The sequence below is a fragment of the Aulonocara sp. 'chitande type north' Nkhata Bay genome, linkage group LG7, assembly GCF_057382095.1.
Source record: "Aulonocara sp. 'chitande type north' Nkhata Bay isolate Kocher_YH1m ecotype deep benthic linkage group LG7, A_spYH_male_GT1.1, whole genome shotgun sequence".
Taxonomy (NCBI): domain Eukaryota; kingdom Metazoa; phylum Chordata; class Actinopteri; order Cichliformes; family Cichlidae; genus Aulonocara; species Aulonocara sp. 'chitande type north' Nkhata Bay.
The window spans coordinates 26,965,370-26,992,440 of record NC_141350.1 but is presented as its reverse complement, the minus strand read 5'-3'; the positions used below and the strand labels follow the sequence as shown (position 1 = coordinate 26,992,440).

General features: G+C 39.4%; 1 protein-coding gene across 2 annotated transcripts in view; it reads right to left on the bottom strand.

Annotated features, from left to right (window-relative positions):
- Positions 1-26,824, bottom strand: part of lrp5 (low density lipoprotein receptor-related protein 5) — a 52,905-nt gene extending 26,081 nt beyond the window's left edge. The window contains exons 1-7 of one of the 2 annotated variants that reach the window (XM_086299734.1): positions 26,576-26,824; positions 11,825-12,025; positions 11,446-11,662; positions 8,662-8,730; positions 8,365-8,493; positions 5,574-5,770; positions 5,302-5,433 (exon numbers count right to left, since the gene is read on the bottom strand). In XM_086299734.1, coding sequence (XP_086155860.1) covers positions 5,302-5,433; positions 5,574-5,770; positions 8,365-8,493; positions 8,662-8,730; positions 11,446-11,662; positions 11,825-12,025; positions 26,576-26,660 — 1,030 coding nt within the window. In that variant the 5' untranslated portion in view covers positions 26,661-26,824. Of the gene's footprint in view, positions 1-2,468; positions 4,657-5,301; positions 5,434-5,573; positions 5,771-8,364; positions 8,494-8,661; positions 8,731-11,445; positions 11,663-11,824; positions 12,026-26,575 lie in introns of those variants that run through there. The other variant, XM_086299732.1, reaches the window with a different exon arrangement.
- Positions 26,825-27,071: the final 247 nt, after the last annotated feature.

Below are 27,071 nucleotides of genomic sequence, written 5' to 3'. Positions count from 1 at the left end.
GCAGCCTGACACAATAGGGCATTGTTGTTTTTATTGTCAACAGTGGCTAAGTGATTGGTTGGCATGCTTCATTCAAATTTAATACATTCCCATAACACAGCCTAACAGACACAGAAAACTCTAATACAGTGTTGTGCTATTGTAGAATAAAGCTCTATTGTTTTAGCCTCATGGGAATCAGCATGGTGGCCGGTCAGCTAACTGTTAAACTACAGGGTTCATTTTACTGGTTATTTTACTTGTTTTCTAGCTGATGCTCCCCACTCTGCATCACTTTTCACACACCAAACGCAGTGGTAAATGGGGTCGGCAAGAGTACACACTAATTATTCTAGGAAACTACAAATAGAACTGGGTTACTCTAGACCAGGGGTCACCAACCTTTTTGAAAGTGAGAGCTACTTCTTGGGTACCGATTAATGTGAAGGGCTACCAGTTTGACACACACTTCTCAAATGACAAATTTCCTCAGTTTAACTTAATTATGTGTTATCATTAATAATTAATGATATTCATCTATGTACGGACACTAATTATGTTAATTATTTTTCACCATAATTATAAAGAATGCAAGCAGTGTTGGGGAGTAACGGAATACATGTACCGCCGTTACGTATTTAGAATACAAAATATGAGTAACTGTATTCCGTTAAAGTTACCGTTTAAAAAGGTGGTATTCAGAATACAGTTACTTTGTTGAAATAAATGGATTACACTGCGGTACTTTCCTGTTTCATTTTGTTGCGGGTCAGGACTGTTTGGGTTTGTTTGACAGCTACATTCTTTCGTTCCAGGCGGCAGCTTTACGGTTGCCATGGTTACAGGGCGACGCTCTCTCTCTCTCTGCGACTGTGTGTTTCCTGGGTGAGAGAGCGCCTTTTCGTTGTTGTGCTAAGCTAACAGGCAGAATGCTACAAGCATAGCTCTAAAGAATGTAGCATCATGGGCAGTATAGTCCGTGTTGCAGGGAGAATGCACTGCCATACACGTTATGTGTCTGTGAGCGCGAGGAGGGAGAAAAAGGCGAGTGGAAAGGTACGAGTTGTCATCGAGGAAAAACGGGAGCTGGAAGCATGTAAATATAATAATAACCACTGCAGCCAAGAAGAGTGCCTGACGAGCCCAGTTGTAAGTAAGCTATTAAGACTCGACTGTACACCGTGTTCGTGTTTTCCTCCGAAAACAATAAGTTCCGTTGGAGCAGTCTTTCAACGCCTCTCTCTGTCTCTCGCAAGAAAAGTTGACCCACACAACAAAGTAAAGCTATTTTTCGGCTATGAGCCGACAGGGACCCCGCCGTATTAGTCAGAGGTCCCTTTACTACAGTTCGGAGTCGCGGACCTTCAGTAACAGTAATAAATCACACAGCAATAGTACATTCACGTTGTTGTAAAAAGCACGATAATATATTAAGTAATCCAAAGTATTCAGAATACGTTACTCTCATTGAGTAACGTAACGGAATACGTTACAGAATACATTTTGGGGCATGTATTCTGTATTCTGTAACGGAATACATTTTAAAAGTAACCTTCCCAACACTGAATGCAAGTAGGAAACAAGGTAGGAAACATAAATATCAATATGCAACGCTTTATTTCTATATATCTCTGCAAGTATTTACATTTTGAAGTGATCACTTCTACAACATTTTCACTTACCACTAACAAATTTTAACAAATCATGCACTGTGACATACATTATTTTTGTATGTATGTAACATACAAAAAATCAACTTTCAAATTTTACAGAACTTTTCACCAAATTGGCAGCATTTTAAAGCAAATTGCCACTGAGAACATCTAATATGGCTTTCTTTGTCTGTTAGTGGGAAACCTGGCATTGCATGCTGTTCACCAGTGTGTTGTAATCTGGGGTATAACTTGACACTGCAACTCTGAGTGAGTCTTGCAGATGTGCATCGGAGAGGCGTGTTCTGTGTTTGTTCTTGATGAAGTTCATGTCAGAAAAGGCTGATTCACAAAGATAGGTTGAACCAAACAGGCTGGCAACCTTCATAGCTGCTGTGCAAACACCACTGTACTTTTCTGTGTCAACAAGGCACCAGAAGTTTGGTGCACCCTGATAGGCTTTGAGGAGGACGTCATTTTGCAATGTTACAATTTCGATTTCCACCTGTCCAGCATCCAAGCTGAACATTGAACTTAGTTGCTCAGCAATGCATGTTGTGTCCACATTCATGAAAGGATTGGAAACGAATGAGATGCATGGCTCAAGCTGATCAAGGTCACAAAACCTGTTCTCAAACTCTTGACCAAGTCAGTTTATGACTTGAGTGTACTTTTCTGCAACTTTGGCAAAAGTCTCAGATGCAGAAGCATTGTCTTTCAGCACCATCTGCACAGAAAGAAAGTGCAGCACCTTTTTTCTCTGTAAATGCACAGAGAAGATGCTCATCTGGGCTTTAAATCCATTTAAAGCACTTATCATGTCAGCAACAGTCTTACCTTTGCCTTGCAGCTCACAGTTCAAATGGTTCAGTTTCCCAGTAATGTCTGTTAAAAACGCAAGGTCAAGTGTCCACTCAGTGTCCTCCAGCAGAGATGTGTCTTCCCCTTTGGATTGCATGAACTCCTGGATTTCACCCAAAAGTGACAAAAAACGAAGCAAAATCCGTCCCCTGCTGAGCCATCGGATTTCCGTATGTAGTAGCAGGTCACCATATTCAGCTGACAGCTCCTCCAATAGCACCTTGAATGTTCTGTGCTGTTTAGCTCTGGAGCGGATGCTGTTTATGATCTTCACGACGGGAGTCATGACGTGCTCGAAGCCGATCACCTTTGCGCATAACGCCTGCTGGTGAATGATGCAGTGGTAATGCATGAAGTTTGGGAACTCTGTGTCACCTTTACAGTGAGCGATGAATCCCGTATGTCGGCCGATCATAGCAGGAGCCCCGTCGGTAGTCACTGATACCAGCTTTTCCAACGGTACCTTTTTCTTCGCGAAAAACTCCTTCACCGCGTTATAGATGTCAACTCCCTTCGTAGTTGTCTTTAGCGGCAGTAGTGTCAGAAGTTCTTCTTTTGTGGAGAAACCATCAAATACCATCCGGATAAAGACCATCAGCTGTGCTGTACTGCTGCTGTCCACGGACTCGTCACACTGGATGCTAAACCAACTGCACTTTGCCAGATCCTGATCCAACTGATTGGCCAAGTTCCCGGACATAGCCGACACTCTTCTAACAATTGTAGTTGCCCCCAGCTGGACATCAGAGAGAGTGGAGATTACATCGTTTCCATATTTCTCGTCTTTAAGCACAGTTTTTGCAATTATCATCATTGCTTCTTTGAAAACCTCCCCGTCTAAAAATGCCTTCTTTTTCTTAATCATGAAATGTGTAGCTCTAAATGAGGCTTCGGTTGCTTTTTGAGAGTTTTTCACCGGTCTCGTGAAAAAAGACTGCTGTTTGCTCAAACCTGCCTTTAATTCGCGGGCCTTTTCCGCTCGCAGTGTGCTGCCCTTTGGGTAGTTAGCATGGTAGCTTGTGTGACACGTTCGGAAATGTCTCTCCACGTTGTGCCGCTTTGCCGTTGCCACAGTTGCCCCGCAAATGAGACACACGCATGAATCTTTCACAGTGGTAAAAAAGAACTCTTCCTCCCATTCACTGTGAAAATTATATGTTTTCTTCCTTTTTTCCGCCATGTTTTCCTCATCTCCTCACCTTTGCCTTTGCTGGTCTTCACGGCAACTGTTTCCGTGGAGACCAGCTAGCACTAAATATTAGATCATGATCTAATATTTAATAATAAACTTTTTTTATATATATTATCTCTTTTTTTTTCTCTTTTTCTTCCTTCTTTTTTTCTTTTCTTTTCTTTTTCTTTTTTTTTAATATATTATCTCTAACAAATTAACACCAATGCAATTGTGATTAAAAAAAAATAGCAAGAAAAAATAAAAATAGATGCAGCTTACTGGTAAGTTGTTATGGTGAGCTATTTTTAGAACAGGCCCGCGGGCGACTCATGTGGTCCTTGCGGGCGACCTGGTGCCCGCGGGCACCGTGTTGGTGACCCCTGCTCTAGACTGAATATGATTAGCACAGATATGAAGATGTAATTAATGATTATATAATTTATACTCACTATATATTAATTGCCCTTCATTTGTGGTAACATATTCAAAACAATCACGTATTTATTAAAGAAGTCGTTTGTTGTTGTCCACTCAGTAAAATTTCATGGTGTTGCTGATCATGGCATTAAGTTTTTATTTAAACGGTTTGCTAGCATTGCTACCATTCTCTGAGCTTTTTACTACATTTCGCAGACTTACAGACAGCTTGCTATGTCACAGATTCTGATTAACTTTATTTTTTATAACTTTTATCTAGAACTTCATTAATATGACATTACTCCTCCACATATGCTAATTTCTCATGAGCAACATTTAAACCCTTTTTAGGCAATAACTTACTCATGTACCTGAAATACCAGAAAAGTCCACAGTTATGTTACAGAACACAATACATCATTTTTCAGTTCAATGGAATTAATTTTATTTATATATTTATACATTTTGTCTACTCTCTCCAGTAGTTTGTGTTTTGTCCTTAGCTCTCTATGCTTTAATTTTTTCCCTCTTCTCTTTCCCCTCTGAGCCTGGCTCTGCCAAAGGTCTCTTCTTTTTAAAAGGGAATCCTTCCCCATTGGCACAATGTTCCTGCAATAGGAAACTGTTTGAGTGTTGGAGTCACAATATAATAATATATCTATCCTGAAGCAACTATTATTGATAACTACCATTGCAAAAAAACCCAAAAAACGTTATTTTTTATTTGTGCACGGCACGCATACTGAGTTTTTCACAATAAATTACTGGATTTATCTGTGCTAAACAGCTAAATGCAGACCAACAATGGAATGGATTTTTGATTTTAAAAAATGCAGCCTACCCTACCCCCTGGTTCCCCTGTGACATGCAAACACCCCAAACAAAAATAAAGAATGCCAAAGAGCAGAGAAAATGGACAAACAGACCCAGTACAGAAACTAAACTTAAAAACTAAAACTGAAGGAATAGAGCCATTCCTTTAAAACAAATGGTAAGTAGACTAGCCCATTTCTACTCAATTTGAGCACTAAAAACACATGTTTTTATCCGTACCTAAGCACTTTTAACTACACGTCCATTCTTTCGCTCTCTCTCTCTAGTGGACACATTGGGGGTAACTTGGGGTTCAGTATTTTACCCAAGGACACTTTGACACATGGACAGGGGAAGACAAGGTTTGGTTTATTCTGAGGTTATAGTAATGTAAATGATCCATACCTGGTTTGCATGTCTTTCTGTCTGGTTTAAGCTGCACGCCAGTGGGGCAGGCACAGCTATAGAAAGGCTCAACTGGAGAGAGTAAGCAGAGGTGACTGCAGCCTCCATTATCGATACTACATGGTGTCTGGACTGCAACAAAAATACACGTTGGGGTGAGAATAAGCAGAGAGATCATTAAATAATTACCAGAAAGTAGATCAAAGTTGGCCAGAATTATCCAGCTACAAACCTAATCTACAAACACAAATGTAAAACAGTGAAACACGTACTGTCTGGTTGGCGGTAGGGCTCCAGAACCTGTATGTCCATGGGAGAGTAAATCCCACTGAGGATCTCTCTGGTTTTGTCTCCACTGTGTTTGCTACAGGCGTGGATGGAACGAGTCTGCCAGTCGGTCCAGTATAATGTCTCCTCAGACAACGTTAGGGCAAAAGGATGGGTCAGGGTGCCTTCCACCACCGTTTCCCTGCAGGATGAAATGAAAGCTTATTAATTTATGTTTACTCATGTCATTAAAAATGCATTTTGAAATGCTGATACAGGGAATTAATGAATAAATATAAACAACGTGATTTATCGGGTTTTTTTGTTTGCTCTATAATGTACTTAAAAATCAACATTTGTGTTAGCATTCATGTTTGCAAATTTATCTGCACTTCCATTAACACTTTAACCGATCTTACCAGTGACTCACAGGATTATATTTCTCAAATCATATAAATGCTCAGCCAAACCATTTTCAACACCACAGACAAGAAAAGGATTCTTAGAACTGCAAACTCTTGTGTACAAATGAAATTTTGGTTCAATGGAGGCAACGTAGGAATGAAACTGTCCTCTTTAGAACATAAATATCTAAACCACATTCAGGTACAACCTCACTCACTCTCTCCATCGTTAATATAAAAAAACTACATAAAACTAAGATTGGAGAAGTGTTTGAGGAATCACTGATAAGGAATAAATGTTTCATTTCTGAAACACAATCATGTAAAGAAAAATATAAAGAAAACACAAAGAACTGGCTGTAACCAGTCATCATTCTTAGTTACATGCCTGAGTGTGTTTGTGTGTGTGTGCATTAGGAAACAGGAAAAATGTAACTAACTCCAGATTTCAAAGCTTTGTCCAGCTTTTGTATGTAATTGAGGGCGAGAGCAGATATTGATTTGCAGACAAACATTATCCACTGATAATTACTACAAGTTCTACAGTTACTACAAGTAAAAGGCCTGTGTGACTTGGCTTGTTCTAGACAGAAACATCATCAATCCAAAGCAGTGCTGGTAAATCCTGTGACACACAAAAATCCGGGATCTATGTTCAGGGATGGCCAGGATTTTATCAAACCAGGAAATTAAGATGAGCACTTTTTCTGTTTCTCTTAAAGAAAGTATGTCTGTTTGTCTAGTTCCTTCTCCTTGTTTTTTCCAGTCCTCATTTTCCCAGTCTCTGGTACATCTGGTCGAATTCCATTAACTATGTTTAAAAGGTCAGTAACTGGAAATCTTTTACAGATGGACTGAATGTTGGTGGGCTAACTAACTATCAGTAATATAATATAGTAACTATCAGTTATATGTGCTTTACTCTGCACTATTTGGTACATTCGTTTTTTGGATGGAAACAAAAAGAGAAAAAGAGTTAAAGAGCATATGTGGAGAAAAAAGGCCAATAGAAGGAAAAAGAAACAAAAGAAAATCCTGAGCTGTGAGCAAAATGCAGTGTGTGTGTGTGTGTGTGTGTGTGTGTGTGTTTTGACTGGGGAATGCACACCACAGCTCTGTTTGTCTTGGACTATTCCATCTATTTTTTTATTCGGTCTGTGCAGCTATTTTTCACTTCCCACCTCCATTTTTCTGTTCCCAGTGAAAACTCAAAGCGTTATTTGCTGATCGTTGATGTTTTTATTCTTGATCCTGATTAAGAATTTTGAAAATCATGTTTTATTTCTGCCTTAATTAAAGAGATACTGTCATAATAGGTGACTGTTGACAACTGAAAGAACTATATGAAGTAAGACATCAGTAAATCTCATCTCTCTTGTACGGTGACAAATATTGTTCTCACATAAAATGTCAATAGTGCTTCAAATCAGTGCTACACTGAGCTAGGGTTTTCTATTTCCAATTCAATACTGATACCTTGGTACAAAGAATCAATAAATACCAGTGATAAGACAGACAGGGAATGTATATGTTTAAGACATCCTCAAACATTGATCTTCTAATTTTGGCAAGATACACTGAAAAAAAAATATTGGTGATGTTCATCTAATTTATTTGAATTAGCTTTCATGTCTGCTCTAAGTGAGAGTCATCATGCTGCAGCACACTGCTGTCATTAAAAGTTGCAGTACTTTCTTTGTTTCCTGCACCTCTTTATGCATTTTATGTAGATAAGACAGCTGGAAAGAAACATTAAAAATTCAGTTTATGACAATATATTACATACCATTAGCGTACTTATAGTATTTCAAACGTCCTTCTATCTTCTACCATGTACATTGTAATTTAACCCCTAATGCGTGTAGTGCATCTGTCCTGTCTGCCTCTCCTCGCCCAACAAGTTGCAGAACGAGGCCCAGGGAGGAGCAGCCGTCTGCTGCGACCTGTGAAAAGGGAGTTTTTCCTTCCTACTGCCAACAAAGTGCTATTTTCTCTGAATTCCTGCAGGGTTAGGGCATGGGGTTGAGAGATATTGGCTTGATATAACTGGGCTCCTCTCACAGCACAAGCTTGGTTTGAAACCAGTCTCCTGCAGAGGGGCTAGCTTCTATTCCACTCTAAAGTTGTACTCAGTAAGAGGCAACAAAAGGGGATTTGGTTATACTGGCTTATTGTCTTTGCAGTGTAGTTTTTACCAGTGGACCAGAACAACAGTCAGGGTATGCGGTAATGTTTTTGGTTTTGGATTACAGTATATGGATCCCCATATACTGAACTGAATGAAAAGGAAGGAGGAAAAGCATACATCATTACACTCTTGGTTTGAATTCATTCTAAGACAGTCTTTTACACGCACGCACACACACACGCAGATGTACATAAAGCTGCATACCGTGCTGATCCATCCAGATTGGCTCTATGAATGAAGCTGAGTTTGGCATCAGCCCAGTACAACTTCTGTTCCACCAGGTCTATGGTGAGACCGTTGGGCCAGTAAATGTCCTCATTCACTATTACTCTCCTGATACAAGACAGAGATGCTTAGAATTGAGATTAAAAAAAAAACATTTTAATGTGACTTTTTTGTAACACATCTAAACAAAAAGTCCACACTACAAAAGTAAAACTACAACTAGTATACTACTGTAAACACAGAAGATGTGAGTGCAGTCTTATGTAGTTACCGTACCTGTTGCTGCCATCCATGCCAGCACGCTCGATCCTGGGTTCCTCCCCCCAGTCTGTCCAGTACATGTAGCTGAGGGGAAGAGCAAAGAAATATATCACTCATACACATAACATTAAAACCAAAATGGTTTTGTTCTTTTTTGGGGGTTTTTAAATTTATTTATTTAGTTAATTAGTTAATTAGTTTGTTTTTTGTTTTTACGTTTATACAACTTCTCAACATGTGATGTTTTATCTGTGTAATACGAGTTAATGAGTACTGTGCTAGAGGTTATTAGCATCTATTCCCCAGTCTCCTGTAGTACACAGGTCATCCAGAAGGCTGTGGAAAAGTGTTTTTGTTGGTGGATGATATCAAATATAACTTTTTGGTTTAAATGATAAACTTTCTGTTGGTAACAGGAAAATCCTGAGCTCCATCAGGACCTTATCCCATCTTTGAAATATGTTTTTAGTGTCAGGGTTTGGAGTTATTTTGCTTAATCTAAACCACCACTGATGGAACAAAGTTTTACATTTTAAGTTACATAAAGAAAAATTTCAGGAAAGGTGCAAGTTTTGTATAGTTTCCCTTTCACAGATACTAATACTAATACTGGATAGTAATACTGGATAATTAAAGTTAAGTAACTAAAGTTAAATTTGTACTTTTCATCTGTTTTAGTAATTGTTCTTATTATACTGACTTGATATCTATATGCTACTCACAGTGGTGGTATGGTGGCGCAGTGGCTGGTACTGCTGCTTGACAGCAACAAGGTCCTGGGTTTGAATCTGCAGTTTGCATGTTCTGCCTGAGACAATGTGGGGTTCCCTCCAAAGGAATACATCTTAGGTCATGTGGTTATTCTAAAATGGCCTTGGGTGCGAGGTAGATAAAGTGTAATAATAACTAAAAGGCACGTATGAATCGATGGTTAAATGTGGTTTGCAGTCTGAAGAAGTCTGAGTGGTCAGTATGACTAGGAAAGCATTATAAAAGCCAGTCCATTTGTGCAAAAACTATTCTTAAACTCCTGCAACTGTAGCTAAAGAATTGAAATGAGAAATCTGGGAATAATGTGTATATATACAATATTGTCTTTGCATCTCAATGTTGTCTTTTATGTTTTTTTAAATATGATTCCATATATATACTGTATATATACTACAGATTCAATGACCCCACCTGTAGTAACATTTCACTGGCACTGTAATGTGAATGCAGATGCTTCTTAAGAATTTAATCGACCTGCTTGAGTTTCATCTTTTCTCACACCACCAATGATTATTTTCTTTATAATGAAAAACATTGGCCTGAAACTCCAACACAGAAACACCGCATGGTTCTTGTGCTCTATAAAAATGTTATCTGTGCACACTGACGATCTAACTTTTTCTGTCATTGACATGTTTTTTAGCCTGTGGTGAAAAACTTTTCTTACTGTGAAATGTGTATTTAAGGGAAAAACACATTTAAACATAAAAAGGTCAAATGCCTTTAATGCAATAACAAGAAATGTGATTTCCAGCTCCACTGTTCTAGTCAGGCTGAATTTACCTGCAACATAATATGTGTCGTCTGATGTTCTCAGGTGCAAACAAAACTGACCACGGCAGCTTTTCATTTTTTTAGTCATAATAAAAAAAAAATAAAAAATAAAAAACAAGCCTCTGAAAAGGGAACTTTGTATAAAAATGGCTGTAGTTCATAAAAAATGTTCTTAACCCCTTGAATTAAAGGCAAAAGCAAAAAACAAACAAACAAAACAGCAGTGTCACTATCCATACACTTAAGGACCTAATTGTATGTACAAGGCGCCGTTTAGCAGGGTTTTTTTTTAACCTTTATTTATACAGGTATTTCCATTGAAACTCAATGTCTAATGTACAAGGGTTTTGGTTCTTAACCCTATTAAAACAGTGAAAGTAAAGTGCAAACCATAAAGCTCCTAAATGGGACACAACCTGTCTGGGTTGGAAACCCTGTGACTTCTTACATTACAGCCAAAGAACAAAGGCGAAGAACACCTTCTGTGTACATTTGGGACCCCACTGGCTTCTGACAATTTTACTCTTTACTCTTTGGATAAGAAAGCTTTGCCTACCTGTCTTTTTTTTTTTTTTTTAATCTGGGTATGTGCAGCATTTCCAGCAACATTTTCAGTTGCCCTTAGCTCAATTGTTCAGTAACCCAGTGTGTTAAAGAATGATCCTCATCTTCTCGGAATATTTGTGGTAGCATATAGATATAAAATTATAAAAACTGTGTCACTGTCACTGTATCAGTGTTTTTAGGGTTTGTTTTTTTAGATGAATTGCTATTTCTTAGTGCCCTAAACATGTTTATCTCTGTGTTCAGCTTGCCCTGTCACTCATTCAGCCAGCCAGACTCATTTTCCATCATCACTGATTGTAAGGTCAATATAATCATAAAAAATAGTACAGCTTTTTTTTTCCTGTAACAACAACAGTAGTTACATTTTGAAGTGTTTCTACTGGCATTTATAATAATTAGTGAGCTTTCCAGTTTCATTGAGGACAACATGAGCTATAAGAGATCAAATCAGCAGAATCAGTAGAGCCAAGAAACTAGAAACTAGGTTATAAAATGTAAAAAAAAAAGATTTTTGATATCCATATCAGTTTTACACCCAATTATTAATTTGATGTAGAATCTGGTCTGTGGTTTGATTGTGAGGATATTTTACATAGCCTACACCCCACCCAATATCTGATCCATTCAATAACAAAAAATGAATGGTGTCAGACACATCTTTGCACATTTCTGTGTGTATTTTGTTACCGCTGGCCAGGGTTGAGAGCGATAGCCCTGGGCTGGTCCAAGTCCATCCAGAACAACACCTTTCTTGAGGTTCCATCTAGGTTGGCCACTTCAATGCGATTGGTCTCTGAGTCCGTCCAGTAGAGCTTTTTACCCAACCAGTCACAGGCCAGCCCATCAGGACTGTCTAACCCTGATACTACCACAGTCTGGCCTGTTCCCAGTGCCTCTTTAAGGGCTGTAGGTAAAAAAAACCCAACAAACTCAGTTGAAACTGTTACATGAAAAAGGGTGTATATTTCAATAAATCATTAACACATGCAGCAATAGTTATTTTAGCTTTTTACGAGAAAGTCCTCACCAAGTAGAAAAATTAAAAGTAAACAGTGTCTAGTCTTACAGTTAGAAGACTGATTCCAGTGAGTCTGTTTGATGGCTTCTTCACTGACATCCGTCCAAAATATCAGGCGTTCAGAATACAAGAAGTCCACAGCTGCTGCATCTTCCAGGTCACTCACGATGATGGCGGACTCCCCTCGGACACCATCTGCATCTACCAATCGCACGTCACGTCGATTGGCAAAAAGAAGGAGCGGTGACCCTGGAATGGAAAAGATCCTTTATGTAACATTTCATACATCACTCAGATTTCTCACAATGTTATTTCATACAGAGACGCAAAGATGCTTATATTCGAACAGTTATTAAATTTCACTGGTTTGCTAAAAAAACAAAACAGCTATTGGATCTGCCTCTAGCAATCTGACTAAAGCTTTCAATTGATATCACGGCAATTCTCTCAAAAAATGAATAAACTTTTTCAAACAAAATGCTGCTTTATTTCTTCTGAATATTCTCATTTTTGTCTTTTTACCAAGTACAGACTGGAAATATGTGGGAAACATATCCAAAAGACTGACAAACACTCATTTCAGGGAGTTACTGCACTGGGGGAAAAATGCATTTTGGAGTCTCCATACTCTAACCTTTCGTGTCTCCTATAAGATCAGCAGAGGGGGAAATTAATGCATTATGCAATTATTACGGTACCACTCTCCACCTTCTCTAATGCAGAGACGCACACCTGGGGGTTATTTTGCAGTTCCAGCACGTGTTACACCAGCGGAAGCCTTTTCTCTGTACCTACAGTTCTACTGACTCTCTAATCAGTCTGCTTTTATATGTGTAAACTGGCTGACTGTTCTCTCCTCCTCTCTGCACGGCACACACACAGTGGTGTCTTTCACATGCCCAGTGAACTACAATCCTTTTCTGAGCTCAGAATTAAATATACATAAAAAACAAACCTATTCTCAGATAAATACTGACACTGAGCACAGTGCTGATTCTAGACCCACACACAGTCAAGTTCACAATAGAACATAAAACAAACCAGGGCAATATAAGAAAAATGTTTGTACAAGAAAGCATTCCCACTCTGTCCCAACCATGCGGTAAGTATGCAAATGTCAGGGTCCAGATTCCATAAACCCATGTCTTTGTTAGCGCGGTTCAGTAACTCAAGAGATGTTGTCCTCCCACTGTTGAAGCCAGTAGTGATCACAGCAGCTGCCACAGAGCCTCTGGGGAATCCTGTGGTTTTGGCCAGGCAGGGTGGCAGAGCTACTACGCTGTGGTTTGGCACAACCGTGCCTCCTATAATCCCACAGAACGAAGCCAGTCTGCCTCTGTTAGTACGAACGCTGCCCAGAAACAATACCCAAGCCCTAAAAGACACATGGTACTGCTTTTATTAAACATAGTGTCTCCATAAGGCAATGGTTTAAACGTTCACTTAGCAAGCTAAAGCTCTCAGTTCCAGGACGAGCAGGGATTGCACCAGGAAGGGTATCTGATGTAAAAATCTGCCAAGTCAAACATATTGCTCTACCTGTTGTGGCGCCCCAAAGTGAGCGCTGAACGTAGTCTCTACTGGTGTTATTGAAATCAAATTACATAGGTAAAAGCAAGCACGGTGGTGCGGTGGATCGCACTGTTGCCTCACAGCAAGAAGGTCTGCGTTAGATTCGAGTTCGGGTTCGAGTTCAGGGCCTTTCTGTGTGGAGTTTGCATGTTTCTCCCCATGTTTGCGGGGGTTCTTCCTCCCACAGCCCAAAGACATGCAGTTAGTAAGGTTAGGTTAACTGATGATTCTAAATTCCCCATAAGTGTGAATGTGAGTGTAAATGGTTGTCTGTCTCTGTGACAGGCTGGCGACCTGTCCTATCATTCATGCTGAAACACACCAATAATTCTTTAAAATATTCAGTTCAAACACAACGTTGTTATGTTACTAGAGAGGAAATAGGTAGCTTTACTGTAACAGTAATGAAACAGATACATTAAACAAAATGACAGGAAATTACAGCAATTCACATCAAGTGAGTGGGCATCACGTGTCCATGCTCATCCACACTCAGGCTACACCCTTGACATAAACAGTGTGCTTCCAGTACTGAAAACAAGTCTGAAGCGGTGCTGTTTGCTACATGTCAGAAATGACAACTGTGGATAATGTCCAGAAGCGATTCTCCTAACAGAGGTAGGATTTCATGTATGAAAACACCTAAGCAGAGCGAGGCCCCCCAGATGGACGAGGACAGGGATAACTCTGGGAATCAGAGAGCTGATACATTTAAGTGACTTTCAACACACTGGCAGTTTTTTAGTTGGAATAAAACCTGGAAATGAATGAAATGAATGTTAAGCAACACAAAGTTTAACACAGGTTACTCCTACAGTTTCATTGAACTGTGTTTTCTCTATCACTTATTTATTTTGCACAAAGAAAACCAAAACAATAATTTAAAGACCAACTTCCAGTTTGGTAACCTCAGTGAAAGAAATGTGCTGGAAAATTATCTATACATGCTGAAATAACAACTGAAGTAATTTTTATAACAGTGTTTATTCTTTCCTCAAAACACACAGGGCTGAGCCGTAAGAATGAGAGTGCCATTCTTATAATCCTATGAGTGAGTGCTGTTTTTTCCTACTGTTGCTTTTTTGCTAAAGGAGATGTTTTTTTTACATTTATGGGGGACTCTCAGAGAGCTTATTATACTCTGAGGAGTTTCATTTTTGTTATTGATGAATAAGAATATAAACTTTGTTAGTATTAATGTAAACGGGCTGAATGGACCAGTTAAAAGAAAGAAAGTTTTAAACCAGCTAAGAAAAATGTAAATTAATGTTGCCTTTATGCAAGAAACCCATCTTACTGCAATAGAACAAAGTAGGTTGGCCATGTTATGTCATCTTCATTTCATTCTACAGCCAGAGGACTGGCTATACTGATGAATAAAAATATTCCAGTGACAATAAAAGAAACTTTAATTGACCCTTCTGGTTGATTAGTTAATTGTGAAATTTATTCAGAACAATGGACACCCCCCCCCCCCCCCCCCCCCCCCTAAATTAATACAACCCAGTTATGATCATAGTTCCTTTTTCAAGATATTCTTCTGATAATAGCAGAAGGTCAGAAAAACACACTGGTACGGAATGATATAACTTTTTTTCTACTTCATATTTTGGACAAATCAACTACAACTGTATCCAGTTTAAAACTATTCCAAATAACTGTGGCTTTCTGCTCTTGTTTGCGTAATTCCCATATTAGAATAGATCGTTTTTTTGTTTGTGTCAACACAACTATTCCACAGAACACTGGATAATCCACAGCTGCCCAGGATCCTGTCTGACCACTCAGCTCGTGATTCCAGGAAAAACAGCTGTTTTATACAGACAGCCTTAAAATCCCACAATTCTCCAAAAACCTGTTTCTTTGTAATTAATTAGAAATCAGATTAAAATAATCTGTGAAATGAATCGCATTTCCGCTCCCAACAGCTTTATACTATGAGACACATTAAAAGCATATTTGAAAGGTCAAATAATATCATTAACAAAAAGTATTAAAAATATATAATGCAAATGCAAACAATAGAAGAATTGAACAAAGCAATGTCTAAACCTGTAAAGGAATTTCAACATACTGGCTGCTGACACAACAAAATGCACATCATATCGCCTATTTCTTTATGAACACAGACTATAAATTCACTTCTAAGGCACTGGCTAACAGGCTTGGTAAGTATTTGCCACGCCTGATATACCAGGATCAAAATGTAGTTATTTATAATCGCTCACTATCTAACAATTTATGTAACCTTTTTAACAGTGTCCATCTTTCAAAATCCCAGTACAGCCCAGTACAGCAGTAACTCATGATGCAAAAAAAGCCTCTGACAGACTGGAGTGGCCATATTTGTTCAGGCCCGGGCGAAGGCTTCCACTAATGCACAGATTTCAGCTGAACAGGTCAAGTCGACAGGGTTGTCCTCTGTCTCCGGCACTATTTGTTTTAGCTGTTGAGCCTTTGATAAGGTCAATCAGATGGGATCCTGATATAAAAGGCTTTGAAATAGATCACAGAAACAAAAACACTTACCCTGGTAAGTTCCTCATTAGGCTACAGACATTGGTTAATGCCTCCACTGGTATTTCAGAATGCAAATTAACTTGATTGGAAGGGTTAATTGTGTCAAAATTTAAATTTTACCAAGACTGTAAAATTCTTTTTAGTCAAGTTTTTTTCTTTTTTTTCAAAAGAATCAATAATTATGTCAGACAGTTTCTATGAAAGGGTAAATCATTAAGAGTCTCCCTTGAAAAGTTAACTTGGGATCATAAATATGGGGAGGCTTCAACTACCCAACTTTAAAAAAGTTTATTTAATTGCTCAGTTGAAATTTATCTCATCTTTCTTTTAGGCTGATAGATCTGTGTGTGGACTCAGATGGATCAGGATTCTTTGAAAGAGAAAGTTGGCAGTGAATTTGTTTATAAATGAATATCTAGGTTAATAGTGTCATGGTCCCTTAATTAAAGCTGCCTCCCTTAGTTAATTCTTTTAAGTTTTGAGTCCTGCATTTGGGTCCTCATCCTGACTGCCACAGGACCGTACTTGACAAATACCTAGAAAATCTGATAACATCATCATAACATCTGTTGCACTTAATTCAAATCTGGTATGACATTCACAAAATGCTTAGACTGGAAATTCTGGATGCATGAAACCAGCAAGTAAACTTGTTCAACTGGAGACAGAACAAAAATGTATTCCCAAAGCATATTCTCTATTATAGAGTCCAAAGCTCTGTTTGCATGAACCTAAACAGGTTCATGCAATGTCAGATTTAAACAAAGATTTAAGCATAAGAACTGATGACCATCTGTGATCAGATTTATGCTGGAATAGCTGAATTGTCACATTACAACTTCCTTCACCAACTGTAGATCCAGATCCAAACCTGAAATCTCAGAAATGTGTTTTAGATGTGATGTAGAAGGTGGTTCCTTCCACCACTGAATCTGGCTTTGTACAAGGGTACACTCTTTCCTGCACTCTTTATAGTACCACCAATATTATGGGGATTAATATTCCATTAGATCCTGAATTGTGTTTACTGGAAACAAAGGTCAGTGGATCTATGAATAAATATCAAGTAAAACTTATGTTTTATGTCATTTCTCCATTTGGCATTCACATGGACAAGTCTTGGTTTGGCAGTCGCCAGGAGAATGATACTTGTCTTCTTGTCTGACTGCATAGTATCAATTGTAAAGCTTGGTGTTAATGGTATGAGGTTGGTTTTCAGGATTTGGGCTCAGCCCCTTAGTTCCAGTAAAAGGAAATCCTAATGCTTCAGCATACCGAGACATTTTGGACAATTTCATGCGCCCAACTTTGTGGGAACAGTTTGGGGATGGCCCATTCCTGTTCCAACATGACTGTGCACCAGTACACAAAACAAGGTCCACAAAGACATGGATAAGTGAGTTTAATTTGGAAGAACTTGAGTGGCATTCACAATCTTGATTCTCAAAAGTCAGAAGAAATAGTAAAAAGTAAAAACTGGATTTTCTAAGGAGAGTTCTTGCTAGCTGAAAGTACTTGCGAAACAAGATAAAAAACAACAACAAAAAACCAACTGACAGCAAAAGAAAAAAACAGCAATATTGATAGTGAGTTGTGAGATTTGTCTGTCTGTCACTGTTAACTATGTTAGTCTCTTTTTTTTATAAACAAATCGGGGGTTTCTCCGATGCGTCATCTAGCAGGCTATTTGAGGAGCAGCTGGACAGCTCTCAGGTGTTGGATTATTGTCTCAGTCTTAAGTGGTAACACGTCAACTGTCTATTATGTAGAACTTTGATTAGCAGGACATTCACAGATCGTGACGCTCACTGCCCAGCTATTCTCAGCCTGTGATCTCTGCCTACCTTTCCGTACTACCTCAGTTCCTCTCTTCCAGACCTCAGCCTCCCTGCTCACCTGCACTGCCACTGGTCCAAGCCATCCCCGTTTCAGTCTCCATCCTTACATACCTCGCCCAAGACTGCAGTAAACATGTGGCAAACAGTTCGAGTTTCTCGTTCTCATTCCAGTGTTCTGTTTATCATTTCATCCTCACTGTAAATAAACCTGCCTTCACTGCAGCTGTGTCTGTCTGAGTGATCTGCCACCAGGGTCCACTAGTGTAAAATGGTAAATGGCCTGTATTTATATAGCGCTTTACTAGTCCCTAAGGACCCCAAAGCGCGTTACATATCCAGTCATCCACCCATCAGTGATGGCAAGCCACATTGCAGCCACAGCCACCCTGGGGCGCACTGACAGAGGCGAGGCTGCCGGACACTGGCACCACCGGGCCCTCTGACCACCACCAGTAGGCAACAGGTGAAGTGTCTTGCCCAAGGACTCAACGACCGAGACTGTCCAAGCCGGGGCTCGAACCGGCAACCTTCCGATTACAAGGCGAACGCCCAACTCTTGAGCCACGATCGCCCCACGTGTAATTCCTGACATCCTGGTACATTTCTGGAATGAACTCCTGATTCAGCTGTTTATTTTCCTCAATGTGCTTCATAAATGGGAGGTGAACCTAACCCGCAGAATCACTGAGCGAGAGGGATACTAATGCCAAGTTTTGGCCCAGATGTGCCAGAGGTCAGTTCGAGTTGCTTCCTTTCAGGCGTTTTTACATTCTGAAAAATTTGGGGATATTTTTTTAATATTAGTATAATGTGTTTAATAAGTTTAAAAGAGCATTTGCATTACATATGGTTCACTTTTTGAAGTATTCTGTTTTATTGTGAAGAGCTCATGATTGTAAGAGGAAGTCAATGTGGTTGTGATCGGTAAATCAGATATTGCATCTGTATATATGAAATTGTGTTTTTTCATATTGTGAAACATGTTGCAAAACAGTAAGGCAGACTAACTGTATTATTTAAAGATTGCATGAATATACTCTGCAGGTTAGTGCAGAATGAACAGGTTAGTTTGCTGTACTGTGATGGGTTTAAAGTAAACAACAGTGTGTTGGACTGGTGCACAGTGGCTGTGCGGTCGTGGTTAAAGTTTGATTACATGAAATGTAGCATTGGCTAATATGAACTTTAGCTGATGATGCTTCATACCAGCTGTATACTGTCTAATATGAAGACAGCATAAACAGTGTACTGTTAGTACATAGAATGGAAATTGGCCAGGACAACTCATGAAACATCTGCTGACATCTGGTTCAAGTTTATAAATCCACAAAGGGCAGCAGGTCAGCTGATCACAGCTTGTACACTAACAAAATCTACTGAAGCTCTCAGTTTTTATTATTGTGAGTAGTGATTCTTTTCTTTGCGCTGAGCCACTACAATTGATTTTAGGGTTGAATCCCACTGTAACCCGTGACTGTGCTCATTTTCCTGTTTAGAGGCAAAGTCACCCTCTATAATGTAGGCAACAGAAAATATGTTTTTCTTTTTCTTCTGACTCAAGCTGCCTACAATACTACTTTCTTACTTTGAGTCCATTTCACAGCCTGTACTTTTTTACTTTTACTTGAGTAACGAACATTACTTCAACTTTTACTAAAGTAATTTTTTTAAAACTAGTATTTGTACTTCTACTTAAGTACAGAATGAAGGTACTTTTGCCACCTCTAATGTTAAGAAATGAGGATGTCATAGGGGCAGCTCAGGTTGAGTGGATTCAGGCAAAATTACAGAAGCAAGGCTGAGATGGTTTGGACATGTGTGGAAAAGAATTTTAATACAGAGCTGCCAGGCTGGAGGGAAAGAAGAGGACCAAAAAAAAAGATTTGTGGATGTCGTAAAGGATGTTATGCAGAGGGTTGGTGTAACAGAGGAGGATGCTATGAATAGGATCTAATGAATCCACCGTAGTGATCCCTAAAGCGAGCAGCCAAAACCCAAAGAAGAACACTTAATGTAATGACCACGCTATATCTTGACTAAATTTTTACCCCAGATAATCCTCCTCCGAAACAGCAAATCAGCCCGTAAACTCATCAGGAAAGTCTCTAAAGATCTATTTTCCCAAAGACCTCTATTTAACTTTTTCTATACAACAGGCAGGTTTAAGGCACTTCTGCACTAGCTTTACCTTTCAGGCCCAAAAGCTACATACATCTTTTATACTGTCACCCCTAATAAAAAGTTCTGAAAGATCCTACACCATGACTTTACGTAGTAGGATCAAACTAAAGGTGCAGGGCATCAAAAATCTCCTGATGATTCCATCACTGGAAAACTGTTTATTTATATTATAAGATGCCAACGCCCTGTGGCAGATTCCAAGTAAGGACCAAGTCTCTCTGTGATCCTACAGCCAGCAGTGTGTGTTAAGTCTGAATCAGTACATTATGAATCCAGTGTCAGTCAAGTCATAGAAGTCCTGAGAAAGACAGGGTATGCCTGTGTGTGTGTGTGTGTGTGTGTGTGTGTGTGTGTGTGTGTGTGTGTGTGTGTGTGTGTTGGGGGTGGGGGCTTGAAAACAAAGAAGGGCTCCAAAAGAAGTTTTGAAGGAGTAGGCAATGCACTGCTGAACTCTTTTCCATGCATACACGCTCATGCACAAATGAACACACACAACTTCTCAGCTCTCCTGTTTTGTTCTGCCTGGAGAAAGCCAGCAGGCCCCCCTCACTTTACTTCTTATCAGAACCCATCTCAACAAAGGCGTCTGTGTGTTTGGTGAAGGGCTAAAAGGAAGGAAGAGATTTTCTTCACACCTCCCCAATCGGGACGAGAAAAATGTGCATGATAAGAGTGGGGAACATGGTTAGTGTGTGCATGTGTGTTAGAGAGTGGACCCCAGAGAAATCAAGGTAGACTGCCACAGACTTCCTCTGTCTCCACCTGTGCGAGTTCTTTCCTATTTTCTCTCTCATTCTTTCGTCCTACCTACTTCTCCCGCTCTTCTTTTCTCTCCATTTGTTACATCAGGCTTTTACAAAATCCAAACAGCATAGAGTCTCCAACCAGGCTAATGCAAACACGAAAAGTCATAAAGCATGCTGTAGTCCACCCGATTCTTAAAAAAAGAAATTCTGACTGTTATGACCTTTCAAACTATAGACCGATCTCTAAGCTTTCGTTCTTGTCCAAGATCCTGGAGAGACTAGTTCTCTCCCAGCTCCAGGCGTACTTGGACACAAACAATATTGCTGAGAAATTTCAATCTGCCTTTAAGCCATTGCATAGCACTGAAACAGCGTTGGTTAGAGTTCTTAATGATATTCTTGTAACCACTGATACTGGACGCTCTATGGTCCTAGTTTTACTGGACCTCTCTTCGGCCTTTGATATGGTAGACCATAACATTTTATTACTAAGACTTGAGCACACTGTGGGTATTAGAGGCACTGCCCTCGACTGGTTTAAATCATACCTCGCTGATAGATCCTTATCAGTTAACTTAGGCACCTTCTCCTCTTCCTCCGCTCCGGTCTGTTGTGGTGTGCCTCAAGGATCAGTTTTAGGCCCTGTTCTCTTCTCATTGTATTTGCTCCCTCTAGGTGCAATCTTTGAAAAATACAATATCGCCTTCCACTGTTATGCCGATGACATACAGATTTATTTTGAACTTACTGACGACCTTGCTGTGTCCCTGCACTACTTTCAAGAATGCATGCGGGAGGTCAAAGAATGGTTCCTGAGTAATTCCCTCGTTTTAAATGATAAGAAGACTGAGATTGTGGTGTTCAACAGTAAAATCCCTCGTGCCCAACTCTGTGCTGCCCTGGGTTCCTTTGCTAGTTTTTCTTGTGACTATGTCAGTAACTTGGGTGTACTGCTGGATAGCTCGCTCAAACTCGATAAGCAAGTGTCTGCTGTAGTGAGATCTAGCTTCCACCAACTGCGCCTTATCTCTAAGGCTAGGCATTATGTTCCGCATGAGGACCTGGAGAAGCTTATTCACGCTTTTGTGACCTCCAGGTTGGATTATTGTAACTCCTTGTACTACGGTCTTCCCTCTTCTCTTCTTCTTAGACTGCAAACAGTCCAAAATGCAGCAGCCCGCCTTTTAACAGGTACCAGGAAATTTTGCCATATTACCCCTGTCCTAGCTAGCCTGCATTGGCTGCCCATAAAGTACCGTATTCAATTTAAAATATTACTTCTTACTTTCAAAACTATTAATAAATTAGCGCCAAGTTATCTTAGTGAACTTCTCAAACCACATACTCCTGCTAGAACACTCAGATCTGCCACTCAACTACTTCTGACCCAACCCAGATCTCGACTGAAGTCTCGGGGTGACCGTGCGTTTGCTCTGGCTGCCCCGGTACTGTGGAACACCCTTCCTCTCGACCTCTGCGCATCTGATTCCATTGCACTGTTCAAATCACGATTAAAAACCCACTTATTCAATCTTGCCTTTCCCTCTAGTTAATATTTCTTTTATGATTTTATATCACGCACTTTTATGCTCATTTAAATTCTTGTTTGCTCTGTACCTGTTGCTTTCCTATGTATTAGTGACAGTTATCTGCTTGCATATTTAGTACTTGCTTTGGTCCTATTTCTATTATTTCTATTATCCTCCTCCTATACTCTATTTTACTTGTTAAGCACCTTGGCATACCCTTGGTTTTTAAGTGTGCTTTATAAATAAAGTTTATTATTATAAACCCAGTACTTTCATTCCTCCTCAGTGCTGTTACCATACCCCTTCTCCTCACGTTTAGCTCCTCAGATTTCCCTTCCTACCCTTAAACCGTTTTCCCTTCCCTTCTCATATTCTAATGCATCTCATTCAGTGAGTTTTTGCAAGGCTGGAAATCACATCAACTTTTTAGTAGTAACAGATCAAGCATATCCTAACTTGTAAATCTCAGAACATGAGTTTGGTGTTAAAGTGTGGATTTGCAAAACCCTGATGTATGCCACACCAGAGAGGTCCCAAAGTTGTTGCCTGAAAGCTTCTTTATATTAATTGTGAATATTGGCAAAACACACAGCCTAGCTGTTTTCAACTGTGATCATCCGCTTTTTATCCTCACAACTTAAGCATAAAACAGTTTCGATGTTGTGCCACAGTAACTTGTTAGCATGTGGCATTTATGAGGTTCAATTACAGCAGCATTTCATTTTCCATCCAATATTGTCATAATGTCTGACAACAGAAACACAAAAAACATGTGAATGAGAACAACAGTATTATAAATGTAGCTGTATTGTTGCTGCTGGGATTTAGCTGTTTTTGGTTTGTATTATTGTAGGGTCTTCACGTTGCAATATAAGGCACCTTGAGGCGAATGCTGTTGTGTTTTGGCACCTTATAAATAAAACTGATTTGATTTGAACTGAATTGCTTCAGCGCAGGCAGAGGTCCGTACTAAAACATTTTAAACATCAGATATGAGTGCCATTCATCTCTTCTTACAGTTTCATAAGGATACCTGTCAGCATACACACACTTGCATGGTATTGCACCTACAGTGGACTAAAGGTAATGCACCACAGTGATCGGAATTATACGTATGTATAAGACTCCAATTTGTTCATGTAAATGGAGAATCCTCTTCAGATACTAAGGTTAATTATGCAGTTCACAGAGTTCTGCACTAGGGCCAATTCTGTTTACATTATACATGTTTCACATAGGTAGTATCATTAGAAGGCAATGCATACATTTTCACTGCTATGCAGATGATACCCAACCAAGAAGCCTGATAACATCCACCAATTATTGAAATAATGTCTTAAAGACATAAAGACCTAGATAGACTCTAATTTCCTGCTTCTAAATTCAGATAAAACTGACGTTAATGTACTTGTCCCTAAAAATCTTAGAAACATGGTGTCTAACCACATGCTTACTGGAGGCCAGCATTACCTTGGCCTCCAGTAACACTGTGAGGAAAAGACTGAAAGTAGCTTTTGACCAGGATTTGTTCTTCATTGCACATATTAAACCAATATGTAGGACTGCTTTCTTCAATTTGTGCAATATCTCTAACATTAGAAATCTCCTCTCTCAGGGCGATGCGGAAAAACTAGTTTTAGGCTGGACTACTGTAATTCATCATTATCAAGGTGTGATCTAGTGCTATATAAATAAAATTGAACTGAATTAATACACAATCACTGCTGTGCTGCAAAATGCTAACTATGGAATGCTTGATACTCTGTATAAATATTGCTATATTCTATTGTCAATCACCATATTAATAGTTATGTTCCTAACAGGCAAAGCTATCTCAGTGTTTCCTACACTTGGAGTGTACTTATTATGCCTGGGTGGCCAGCCAGGTATATTATCTTACATAATCTGTAGCTAATGTTGCTATTGTGGCAGTCCTCTATGTCTTTCAGTGGCCTCCCAGAAAGGATCTCATCCTGTGGTTCTGTGTATGTCAGCTCCAACTGTTTTCCTCTGGAAATCTGCTAAGCACCACACTAAGAAGAACCTGCGGCAGGTGGTGAAGGGGTTCATGGTTACCAAGGGTAAAGAGCTAAACAAGGACAGTTGAAGCCCAAAACCGGAGAAACTGAGTTCAGGATGAGAGATTTTCTTGAAAGGCATAGACTCATGCACATACAAATACATCCTAGATGTGGATCTGTAGGAAACATATACATGACTTGGATGAATGTTCTTATGGTTAATGGTTAATTTGACATTACTCTGTTCAACTGTAAGTGATAATGAATAGTGTCATGCTTTCTCAAGGGTACAAGATAAATATGTTACTTTGAGCAACAGGTTCTTGTTGGACTTTGTTACCATTTATGACACAGAAAGATTTCATTTGAAAATAGTACAACAGGCCTAAGGAATTTTTCAACTGGCCTACTGTGCTGTTAGAAAAAAAACTGTTAAGAAAAAACTGAAGTCCTAACAAAACATGCTTCACTTTAAATAAGAGGACAGTTAAATTATAACAATGACACAGTGGTGCTCAGGCAAAAAGTAGCAAAATACAACTTAAACATACTTGAACAGAATTAGAGGACCTCTGTTGAAAGATTACTGAATGAAAACGATGTAAATATTAGTAAAAAAAATGTGTTTAAAGAATTATTTTTTGCTCACAAATTAGGCTTCATTAGCAGTTTACTGGATGCATTAACAGGTTTGTAGTATTTAAGTGCTGCAGATGAATAATATAAAATGCATGTTTTATATACTGCCGCAATTTATTTTATTTTCTATCAACTATTAAACCACGACATTGTTTTTTAGTCCCTAACCTTTAAAATAATTATTGCTGTTAGCTACATGTCATTAAATAAAAGGCACTGTGCTTTCTCTACGGTTAAAGTGAAGTGAAAACTAAAAGAAAAGAAAATTACTCACCCAGCTCTCAAGCTGAGAATTGTTCCTTACCTAATACCACAGTTGTAAAGTAATCATGAAGGACTTACTACTAGAAGGTTGGCAGTAGTTGGAGTAATAAGTAATGAGTGAGTATTTACTGCGTTTTCTCTGGCTGTGTTTGGTTAAAGGTTTATCAAAAATAACTCAGAGAAAGCGTATGAGCTACTTAGCGATCATAAAAAGGAATGATGAAATCTGAAGAGTCAGTAATACAGTGCCTTTCAGTCGGTTCTCTATTATCTACTATCTAGTCAAGGATTAAGAACGATAAGTTCTTAAGAAATGTCACTATTGTGTGCTTGAGGGCTATACACAATCCAACAAACACAAATACTGTGGACACATTTTGTTTTTTTGAACCTCATAATATACATTTACACAGTCAGCAACTACACTTCATGCTCTTTGTTTGAGTAGTAAAACCAGTAAGATTCTTTTAACACATAATTGACCAGCTAACCAGCTCAGTGACGACATGAGGTAGCTGACTCAGTAAAATTGTAATGATAAAATAGCTGAGTAGGTGCGGCATATAGCTCAAACTGTTAAGTTAGAATGAAGTCAGAGATAGCCTCCACTTTGGTCATTCTTCTTATGTAAATTATTGTTATGCAAAGTTATAACTAGCTTTGAGTCAGTGGCCCGGTGACACTGACGGAAAGTAGAAAATCAAAGATTGCAACTTTCATCAACAAATCTGGAATTGGTCTTATCTGTACCTTAAAAAAACAATTGAGTGAGCTTAAAGGGAGCTAGAGTTTTTAGAAGTTAATTTTATATGAAGTATTGGAGCATGAAATAATATGCCTGAGCTGTAAGTGGCCGCATAGAAAGCACCAGGACCTGCAAAAATGTATCCATATGAGAGAAAACTAAGCTCCGCCTCTCGCTGAGCCGTTTCAGGCGATTAAATAGTAATAGCGCAATTCAGGCGGTGGAGAAGGGAATGCTTATAAAGACATCGATCCTCATTGGAAAATGTTTGCCTGGTTCTCTGGTGTGCTCTTTCTCAAATAAACATACCGGCGTATTTGCACCATTACAGAAGAAAGACTGGCTGACATCCGACACCGAGCACGAATGGAGCTACCGAGGCCCGACAAAACAGCCAGGCTGACTTTAAAGTTAATTTATTTTCCTGTAACTGTGACGGCTGTAAAACTGAGGGGGAAAGCAGGGGTCCGTTTGGTTACACAATCCCTCTCATAGAGCGTGTCGCCAACACCAATTCAAAGTTTAAAGACTTCCATTGTGTTGGTTTGCCCTTGGGATATAAAAATTTAAAGTTTGACACAAGAAATCGCTGCTAGACTCAGACTGACCAAATGTGGTAACATTTGAGGGCAGTGAAGTGCACAAATGCGCGGCAGGCTCGGACCGTGTTCACCAGTGTTCTTATCAGCTTTCGTGCTTCCACCTTTCTTGAGGATCCATGTTGTGAACAAAAAGTAAACGTACCGTCAACCGCCGACAGAAGGCAACTCCAGAGCAGCAACGCCAGCAGTAGACCGCCCATTTCAAGTCCTCTGCACTTTAAATCCATAACTCCGGGTCCATTTTCTTATATTTACTCCTCAGTCGAGTTGTGAAGCCCTCCACTCCTCAGTGCTCACATGTACACATATGGTCTGTGTTCCACTGTAACGCCAGATGTGGCTGCATGCAGGAGTGTGCGCTTCTGTGTGTCCTCCGCTATCGACTACATTCCCCCCCACCCCGTCCCACTTAAGGCGCTCGCGCTACTTTATACTTTGGACTCTCGAGCTCGCGCACTGAGAGAAAGGGCAGGCGGGCGTGGAATTACGTCACTCAACACGAGCCTGTCCCATTTTTTATTCTTACTAATTTGACTTTTGTGTAAATGTCAGAAATATCAGATGTTGGACAGCAGTTAGAGTAAACGCTGCTCTGTTGCTTTAAGGACAGACTTTTATGTCCCTGCACATGAAATTCT